We start from the raw sequence: 10006 nt of genomic DNA on the forward strand, positions 1-10006 counted from the left end.
GAGCGTCCGAAATGTATCTACGATCAAGAGTTTCAATTTTATGATGAGAATCTTGTGCGTGAGCATGAAGGAGCGGCAATGTTTGAACAGTTTGCCCAATTTCATTATAAAATATGTGATTGGAAACTCACATGCAGATGCAAAATGATTTGGTTGAGCATATGTAGGCTCATGTTGACAACCCAATAGATGTATCTTTTTCATATGCATTTGAGACAATTTAATTTTTATTCTATTTGTAAAACTACACTTATTTATTTGAAAACTATACTTTATTTGATTGTGAAACTATGTTATTTTTTTATATGTCAGCTTGTCAAATAATGTAAAACGTCTGCATATTTATTAAAAAGGACGGCCAGTCGAGCACGTCGATAATATGGGTCGCGGACGTTGAACGCACCACCGACTCAAATCTTAAATAGGACAGAAATATAATTTTTAAATACTCTTATTGGTTACTCTCTCCATTTCTATTTTTTTAAAACACTACAATATTATATACGGATGTATATAAATATATTTTAAGATGTAGATTGATTTATTTTGCTTCTTGTGTATTCTCGTACTGGAATCTTGAAAAAGCGGAGGGGGTACGTATATGACATGTGGTTATCGAGCACGAACGTGCGAGGTCGTGTGGCTTTTACGGAACCGACCCAAACATAGCCAGCCCATGACGGAACCGGTAGCTAGCCCACCACAACTCGCTTTCCTCCCGTGACGCGGCGACGCCCGTCGATCTCATCCCGGCACCACCGGACCGCCTCTTCCGCTCTCCACTCCGGCGGATATTCCCGCGTGCTTCCCAATCCACCTCGCCGTCTTCCCCAAGCAAACCGAGGAGCCGCCCCCCAAATCCGGGCCCTCCCGAGGAGACGCCGCCCGCGTAGCTTCCCCGGCCCGGCGATGCTGCGGCGCCTCCTCGCCGCCTCCCTCCGCCATGCTCGCCTCCGGCCCCGCCGCCTCCTCTCGTCCGCCTCCCCTTCTCCGCCTTCCGCCTCCTCGTCGACCCTCCCCGTCGCGGCGCCTCCCCGCCCGCGGCACCACCTCGCGCCCCTCCACGGCCCCCGCCGCGTCTCCCCGCTGCTCGCCATCTCCGCGCTCTCCGTCGCCACCGCGGCCGGGACGCTCTACCTCACCACCGACAACATCGAGGAGACCCTAGAGAGGTCTAGGGCGTCCGCGGCGCGCGTGGCGGAGCAGATGCGGCACACGTGGACGGCGGGCGGGGTGCTCTGCAAGTCGCTCGCCTCCGTCCTCTCGTCCGCCAACCACGAGGTGCGGTCGGGGTTCGAGCTGCGGGTCGCCGCGCTGCTCGCCGACATCACGGCCGCCAGCGCCGCCCGGCGCGCGGCCATCGTGTCCGCGGGCGGCGGCGCCGTCGTCGACTGGCTGCTCGACAGCATCGTGCGGGGCGCCACGCAGGCGGAGGCGGCGCGGGCGCTCGCGAACCTGCTGGCCGACCCGTGGGTCGCACCTGCTGTGCTCGGCCGGCCACGAGCGGTGCCCTCCCTCCTTCAGTTTATCTTCTCCTACCAGCCCAAGCGCGGCCATAAGGTGATAACAGGTGTTAGTTTTGGATTGTTTGTTTTGCCTGATTGCTGCAATGTAGTTTGATACAAGTTTGCATTCAGTGTAATTGTGCGATGCAACCTTCTCTTATTCATTGTTAATCTCATCACATTGTGCAATTCTAGGGTACAAAATTTATGCAGTTTCTCTTATAGACCCTGACCATCAATTAATATTGCAGAATTCATAGTTTTTGTTAAGAGAATCCTTAATTCAGTGTAGCTTGGTTGACCATATTGCGGAAGCTTAGGATATACGAAACTTATACAATTTTTGGATATAAAAACATCCCATTGCACATCTTGACCATCAATTGGTATCGCAGCAGTAATTTTCTGTTAGAAGTTTTTTGACTCAATGTAGTATGGTCTATATAGCCAGGAATCAGGTCATCATATGCTACATTGCAGGATTCAGATGTTAAAGTTTACTATGTTGATTCCATATGAATCTCTGGTTGCCTGATCTTTGTAATAGATCTACATTTTAGTATGAGTTCTGAAACTGTAAATTAGCTGAACGACCTTGTCATTTTCATGGACCATCATGTTGTAGTATATATGTGTCCTTCATGTCATTGTGATCCTTTTCCTTTCTCCACTCTCTGTATGGACTTTTTCTGTTTGCATTTTGTTCAGCTTATTTCATCTTGACAAACATTTTTGTGTATGGAATGAAGCAGTCTATAGTTTTTTGTTGAGTTGTTTTTCCCTAATCTATTGCTCTCTTGTCGAGACAGAACTCTAGACACTCTTCGTTCGATGTATCGGATCACTCTAAAGGAAGGAGCATGCTTGTCGCTGCACTCATGGATATAATCACATCCAACTGTGATAAAGCAGATTATTCGTCGTTTCAGCCTTTGTTGCCTGCAGATGCTGACATAAGAGATATTGCAGCCGCTATCGAAGTCATTGAGGAAGGGGGAATGCATTTTGATGACCATGAGGATGATAGCAGTGATGATGGTGACAGGGGATTAAAAGGAATAGGGATTAAGGTACTTGGGGGGACTACTATATTGGGGTTCTCTAGAGAAAATAACTCACTAAAGATTGACAACTCAGGTGATGATACTCTGGAAGTTGCACAAAATAGTAGAATGGAAGTTGCCCGGAATAGTAGTGGACTGGTAAACCAAGAGCCCACTGTTGATTATGTAGACATCGAGAGACTAAGTTCCAATGCCACCCCAGGCCTTTGGGATGATTTACAAAGGGAGCATGTAGCTGTGCCTTTTGCTACCTGGGCTCTTGCTAATTGGGCTATAGCATCAGATCTGAACCGCACTCGTATTCAAGAACTGGATAGCGACGGGCATGCTGTGACAACTGCACTGAAAGCTCCCGAAAGAACTGTGAAGTGGCATGGAGCCTTGGTGGCCCGAGCTCTTTTGGAAGACCAGAACTTGACTTTGGCTCCTTCTGTCCCTGATTGGTCCTCAAGTCTTCTTTTAACAGCTTCTCAGGCTACTGAGAATGGCGACATGTCGTTGGCCCAAATGTCACTGTCAACTTTCCTGTTATCTTTGATACGATGCAATGAGTCAAAATTTGTGATAAGGCAGAAGGGTCTTCATCTTCTTCGTAGCATTGCAAAAAAAATTCATAATGAAAATGGTCAGAGTGGTATGAAGGAGTCATTAGCGGTTGCCCTGAGTTCGCTCTATTCTGGTGAAGTTCCTTTGTCACTTGAAGAAGCTCAAAGATGGTCTGGCATTCTTCTTCGTTGGCTCTTTGACAAATCTGTATCAGGCACAACACATCTTACATCTGTAAAAATCCTCTCATCTATACTTGAGGATTATGGGCCATCTTCTGTACCGATTTCTCAGGGATGGTTAGCTCTCGTGCTTTCTGAAATTCTTGGAGACAACAAGACACAAAGTTTGAAAGGAACCACCCCGCCTGAACCTGAACGAGTAAAGGTTATAATTCGTGCAATTTTTACCACAAAATGTATTTTAGTGTGTGTGCCCTTTGCAAATTTATTAACAGCACAGCATAAAATTGGTAGGTAGCAGGGCTGGATAAATGAGCTGCATATAAACAAATTACATAAAATGGTCAAATTGTTACTGGAACATCAATGTCACCCTTGCATAGTATGGTATGTCATTTGTTCAGACCTAAGTTAGATTTGTCATAACTCATAAGTATTGGGCATGGAGCAACAAATGTTCTAAACAATTTCTGCATGTGAATTTTGCTAATATACTTTGAAAGACACTATAGAATGATTCACGGAAGAAAAGCTGTTTAGGGTAGCCTCGTGGTGTTATCCTTGTTTGTAGCCTCGTGGTGTTATCCTTTATCCTTGTTTGTTCGTGGAGAAGTTACATCATATATGTTTTGATCGGACATCTTTTGAAATCCCGTGTTTGAAATGTAGACATTTGATTGCAGAAACATTTCTTATCTAGAGTTCTGTTCAACCAGTCTTGCACTTGTATTTTACCTTTATATAACTTAATTCTGAAATTAATGATTTGAGGGATGTGCGAGTGGACAAGTTGCTATCTACCTGATGCAGCATTTTCTTTCGAATCTTGTTCTCCCTCCTACTGTCCTAATACATTTCTTTTTTGCAGAATCAAGTTGATTATCATAATGCTTATACTGCCACACAGGTCTTGAATCAGTTAGCTACAGCTGTTGTCAAATTAGCAAGCATTCAGTCGGACCATGATTCTGGGTCTGGTGACAAAGTACCACTTTACGATTTTCTATCTCTTGAACCATTTGCTACAGCTCTAAAGAACTTGAACAAAAAGAGCCCACCCAAGTTTGATGCTGTTGACTCAGCCTTAGCTACTCTTAAGGGAATAAAAGCACTAGCGGAGCTTTCTTCTGAGGATGTTGCGTGCCAAAAGAGAATAGCTGATTTAGGAGTTGTTTCGTTATTGAAACACATCCTCGTCGGTGATGATTATGAGAAACTTGCTGCAATTGAAGCATATGATGCATCAAGAATACGAGAAGTGCAAGACAAGAATGTGTCTGCTTCCGATGATTCTTCTACTGCTGCTACCACTGATCCCCGTAGTGTACGTGTTCCTCCAGCAGCACATATTCGAAGGCATGCCGGGCGGCTGCTTACCATTCTCTCCCTTCTACCCAACTCAAAGAAGGAAATAGTTTCTGATGATGTATGGTGCAAGTGGCTTGAGGAATGTGCAACTGGAAGAATTCCTTGCAACGATATCAAGTTAAAAAGCTACTGCAGACTAACTCTGTTAAATGTTTTCTGCTCTGAGAATCAAACTACAAAAAGTGCTTCTGGTGAATACCCCGATTCGGAATGCGAGTATAAAAGAAAGTGTCCTCAATTTGGAGATGCGCTGTTCTTGCTGAATCCAGAATTACCTCTTGAGGTTCATTTGGACAAAAGCGGTTGTGGGATTTCAAGAGATTCTTGTAAGGATGATGGATGCATTGAACATAGTGGCTCTGAAACTGGAAGCATAGAAGGTCCAGATGCTGCATCAAGACGTGTCAACCCTGAAGTTGATGTCGTGTTTATCCATGGCCTTCGCGGTGGCCCATTCAACTCATGGCGGATAGCTGATGACAAGTCATCAACTACTAAAGCTGGTCTGGTGGAAAGTATAGACGAAGATGCTGGAAAAGAAGGTACTTGTTGGCCAAGACAATGGCTTTCATCAGATTTTCCTCAAGCTCGTTTCTTGACAGTCAAATACAAGGTTTGTTCTCTAATTCTCTGATTGTTTCTTAGGTTAGGAGACTTATATCGCTCCTTTAAAAGCTTCTCAACTTAAAAAAATCATGTTTATCTGCTGACGCCATTCAAACGATTTAAATGTTCCAAGATCCTTACTTGTTTCAAATGGTTTATGCAGACAAATTTGACACAATGGACTGGAGCCAGCCTGTCCCTTCAGGTTAGTGTTCTGGAGAGTTGTGCATGTTTTGATGCACATACTCCCACCTCCCTTTAATCTCTGATTAGGCCTGGACAAACCTGTTGGTCAGAATACAACATTTTCTGACTTAGTAGTTGCACATAGAAAAAACACCTGTGTTCCATCCAATTTTTATTTTCTGTACAGATAGAGCATTTTATGACACTATGTTTTTCTGAGACCTTTTCACCATTGCTATGCAGTACAAAAGCTTATATTATTTTAGGTTGCAAGACTCTCCTATCTGAAGTAATACATGGTTTGAGATATTTCGATGTCTTTGGGTGATGGTTTGCTCTTTTTTTCTTGCTTAAATTGCATTTATCGAGATCATATTTGTTGTATAGGAGGTGAGCTCTATGCTGCTGAGGAAGCTGGTGGCTGCTGGGATCGGTAGCCGACCTGTTGTGTTTGTGACTCATAGGTAATGATGGCTGCTTGGTTTATAATGCTGCTTACACATAGGCTGAAAAATCTAACAGCCGAAAGAATCAAAGTACTAATATTTTCTCCCCCATTTTCATACTTGCAGCATGGGTGGGCTGGTGGTTAAGCAGATATTGCATCAAGCGAAGCTGAACAATTACGACAAGTTCCTGAATAATACAATTGGACTAGTATGTGTCTGATTTTTTTGTTTGAGGGAACTAGTATGTGTTTGGTTGTCCAATTTATGATTGTATGAGTTCTGATTCTATTCATATGGCAGGTCTTTTATAGCTGTCCGCATTTTGGCAGTAAACTTGCAGACATGCCATGGCGTATGGGTTATGTGTTTCGTCCAGCTCCTTCAGTACGTTCTTTATATGACAGACTCATAATTGATGTTTTTCATGCGTGTATATTTTTTGACACCTTCTCCTGTAGATTGGCGAATTAAGAAGTGGGTCTCCAAGACTAGTCGAGTTAAATGATTTTGTGCGGCAACGCCACAGTAAAGGACTTCTCGATGTTCTTAGTTTTAGTGAGGTAATGAAATGTTCTCATAGACTAGTACATCATGCTTTCACTGCCATGACACCAAGTTGTCTTTGCTAACTTGTCTGTGCAAATGTTATGTGTGCTAACTGGCTTCTTAACAGAGCGAAGTCACACCAATTGTTGAAGGTTATGGTGGTTGGGCATTTCGAGCGGAGATAGTCCCGATTGAATCTGCATACCCAGGATACGGGGAGCTTGTCGTAAGTATCCTACCAGTTGGATTATGTCACTCAAATCATCTTTTGCGGATATGTTATGCTTGCTTGCATTATGAGGGCTGCCCAATCGTAACATGAATAGTGATGGCAGTGGTATATATGTGTCCAAGTCAATGCTAGTTTCAAATATCCTAATTGCACAGCTAAATAATATCTATATAACAACAGGGATTTATGTGCAATTATGTAGTTATTCCTTTGTAACTGGTGATTTTAGAGTTCAGAGCCAGAGCAACGTTTATAACATCTGACCCGCCTGTTATCTTATGTTTATCTTGTATATTCCTGTAATTTCCTCCAAACTACTCCCTCCGTCCCATAATATAAGAGTGTTTTTGACACTACACTAGTGTAGTGTCAAAAACGCTCGTATATTATGGGACGGAGAGAGTAGAAGCGTGTGTTGTCAATTGAAAAAGACAGTTGTGCCAATTGATGCAACTCGCAAGTGATTACCAATCTTATGTATCTTTGCAGGTTCTACAGAACACTGACCATATAAACTCGTGTAAACCGGTGAACAAGAATGATCCTTCATACGCCGAGACTCTGGCATTTTTGGAGAAAAGCTTGAAATCGCGGGGCAAAAGAGCAGAATCATAGCCCTTGTTTTTCCTTGATGTGTCGGTCGAGCTGCAGTACAGTACGTCGCTTGGATGCGGATAGTGCACAGAATTTCCATCGGCGGTATGGAGGCTTCTGTTTTCCCAAGGGATTCTTGTCCTTTTTGTAGGAGATTTGGGCGGGGAGCTGTTGTTTTATGAAGTCTGCGCCCAATTAGACACAGAAATACGTTGTACATGTTGGGGACGAGCTGTAAATAGGTGCTCCCTTTTGGTTAGCTGATGAAGTAGCTGATCTGTTGTATATATTGTCTCACGCCCAAACAGTACCGGTTTTTTAACTTTGGAAATTCAGAAGCATATGCATTACCACATCATGTTATGGTTTGTCTACTCGGATGCCGCAAATCTCATTGTGCCCATAGCTTTGCTTTGATCAGCGAGCACGCTCAGTGTAGTTGATATTTGTTTTGCTCTCTTTGAGAGGTTTGGTCGATTTATTTGGTTTGCATTGGGATTTTTTTTTTGTTAGACAGAAGGATTGTAATGTTTCATTTTTCTTAGGGGATCCTGATTCACATGATTTTAAAACTGCAGGAATAGGAAAAACACATGAGCTCTACATGATTTGGTTTGTTTGATTGCTTCACAGGAAGATCAAATGATTCTTACCGAGAAGTTTGATGGATGCAAATGTTTCTGTGAAGTATAGTACATAAGAATTCTTATGAAAAATTCCTACAAGATTCAAACAATCAGCATAGAAAAACTTCCCAAGGATTTAAATCCTTGAGAACTCATGAAAATCCTTAGAATCAAAGAGGCCCTTAAGAATAAGTCAACATAGCACCGAGTTTCATGAATCAAACACCCGTCGATGAATGGTGTTCTTTGACTGATCGTTACTCTCGCCGGTGAGGATGTTATTGATTGTGAACCCATATTAGACTATTTTATAAAGAGGAATCAAAAAAATCATGGAAAATTGAACTATTACACAATGCTTATCTTATGTAACACGATGGGTTTATTTAGCTACTATGCTTACAAAAGCAGTAGCAACAAATGCACCCAAATTCTAGAAGAATATTCAAATACCACAAAGAGTCAACTATATTAGAGTAATTATGTTAGAGTTAGGCCTTATAGCTTCTCACTTTTTATGACTTGGACTTTTTATGATAGATTTCGGAGCATACTCTTTATATTTTTAGAGATCTAACCAGACATTTAACCTCGATCTCTCCCAAATCATGTGAATCGCACTCAAACCCTCAGCTGGACTCGTTTCAAACTATTTCCTTTCTTCTTGCTTTGCTTGTTTGCTTTCAACGTGGATATAGAATAATTGTCTTTTTGTTTCCGTTTTCTCTTCTTCTCGTTTTTTTTGAGAAAAGTATATTTTTTGTCCCACCACTTTTGGCAGAGTCTAGATTTGGTCTGTCAACCTTGATACCAGACAACTTGTACTCCCAACTACTACAACCGGACAAGGTTCGTCTCTGGACATGTTTTTGACCGTTTTTGGTCCCGACTCTCGTCAATTTTGACCGTGTTTTGACTCAAATCCCCGCACTTTCTTCAAATCCATTCATCTTTTTTCAGGTCCGCATACCATTTTCAAGTTCACGTGCTTTTTTCAAATCCACGTACCTTCTACAGAAGTTTATGAATATGAAAAAGTGCACGCATTTGTAAGCAAACAAACTTGAAAAAAGTGGGCAGATTTGAGAAAAATAAGCAAACTAGAAAAAGTATGCGAAATTGGAAAATTATGTGAACTTGAAAAAGTATGTGGATTTGAAAATAGTGCAGATTTTAAAAAGGTATGTGAATTTGAAATTTTTACGCGGACATGAAAAAGTACACCAATTTGAGAAAAGTACATGAATTTCAAAAGATTCACATATTTGAAAAATATACACGTATTTAAGTCAGCACCGGTCAAAACCAAGGTGAGTCAGCACCAAAACCGCTCAAAGCCGAGGATGAACCTGGTCAGGTTTCAGTAGCTGGGGGCGCAAGTTGTCTGGTTCCAAAGTTGAGGGACCAAATCTAGACTCCGCCAAGAGTTGAGAAACGAAAAATATACCTTTCTCTTTTCTTTTTCAGTTTTGCTCTTTCTTGTTTCTTTTTTTATTTTGGCTTTATTTTATTTCATTTGTTTCCTTTTAAGTTCAAAATTTAAAATAAATTCAACTAATTTAAAATGTCTTCCATTTCATTTTATTCATTTATTTCTATTTCCTTTTCGTATTTTAACTTCATCCTTCATTTTCTTTTTTCGAAATAAGTATAACTATTTTATAATGGCATGCATTATTTTAAAATACATGAACCCTTTTAAGAAAATGTGCAAACATTTTAAAAAATAAGAATATATGAACACTTTGTATGGATATTTTTCATAATGGGTGAACACTTTTTTTATTGCATGAATGCTATTTACAAATGTATGAACACTTATATTAATGGGCCATTTGCATTTTTGCCCTTAACTCGAACTACCTATTTAGATATGTCCTTAATTTTAAAGCCCCCTTAAATTGCCCGTGTGCCATTAGATGCCCTTATAGAAATGCTCTTCCGTACCGTTTCCATATGATCAAAGGCCTTGACCGTTTTCGTGGACATTTTTGCCCTTCTATGCACATGCCATTTACATGTGGGACCTACCCAAGAAAAAAAAACACACACTCTCTCTCATAACCTCTCTCTCCGTGACATGTGGGTCATCGGACCCACTG

The 10006-nt window shown here is 41.6% G+C and overlaps 1 protein-coding gene across 3 annotated transcripts; it reads left to right on the forward strand.

The window, feature by feature from the left end:
* Window positions 1-672: 672 nt before the first annotated feature.
* On the forward strand, window positions 673-7652 carry LOC123449647. 3 transcript variants are annotated; one of them, XM_045126934.1, is made up of 10 exons: window positions 685-1560; window positions 2315-3502; window positions 4166-5278; window positions 5435-5476; window positions 5845-5921; window positions 6030-6114; window positions 6207-6290; window positions 6365-6466; window positions 6580-6678; window positions 7174-7652. In XM_045126934.1, the coding sequence occupies exons 1-10, from the start codon at window positions 910-912 to the stop codon at window positions 7297-7299; spliced, it is 3567 nt and encodes a 1188-aa protein (XP_044982869.1). In that variant the 5' UTR covers window positions 685-909; the 3' UTR covers window positions 7300-7652. The 3 variants fall into 3 exon arrangements, with proteins under 3 accessions (XP_044982871.1, XP_044982870.1, XP_044982869.1); XM_045126936.1 differs by lacking the exons at window positions 6030-6114; window positions 6207-6290; window positions 6365-6466; window positions 6580-6678; window positions 7174-7652 and adding an exon at window positions 5701-5746 and having other exon boundaries at window positions 673-1560; window positions 5845-5914; XM_045126935.1 differs by lacking the exons at window positions 6030-6114; window positions 6207-6290; window positions 6365-6466; window positions 6580-6678; window positions 7174-7652 and adding an exon at window positions 5701-5756 and having other exon boundaries at window positions 673-1560; window positions 5845-5893.
* Window positions 7653-10006: the final 2354 nt, after the last annotated feature.

The sequence above is a fragment of the Hordeum vulgare genome, chromosome 4H (genome assembly GCF_904849725.1).
Source record: "Hordeum vulgare subsp. vulgare chromosome 4H, MorexV3_pseudomolecules_assembly, whole genome shotgun sequence".
In the NCBI taxonomy this organism is placed as follows: Eukaryota; Viridiplantae; Streptophyta; class Magnoliopsida; order Poales; family Poaceae; genus Hordeum; species Hordeum vulgare.

Coding starts and splice junctions, on each gene's coding strand:
- LOC123449647 (XM_045126934.1), top strand. CDS start 910: ATGCTGCGGCGCCTCCTCGCCGCCTCCCTCCGCCATGCTCGCCTCCGG. Junction 6,115..6,206: donor TGAATAATACAATTGGACTA/GTATGTGTCTGA, acceptor TTCATATGGCAG/GTCTTTTATAGCTGTCCGCA. Junction 6,291..6,364: donor TGTTTCGTCCAGCTCCTTCA/GTACGTTCTTTA, acceptor CTTCTCCTGTAG/ATTGGCGAATTAAGAAGTGG.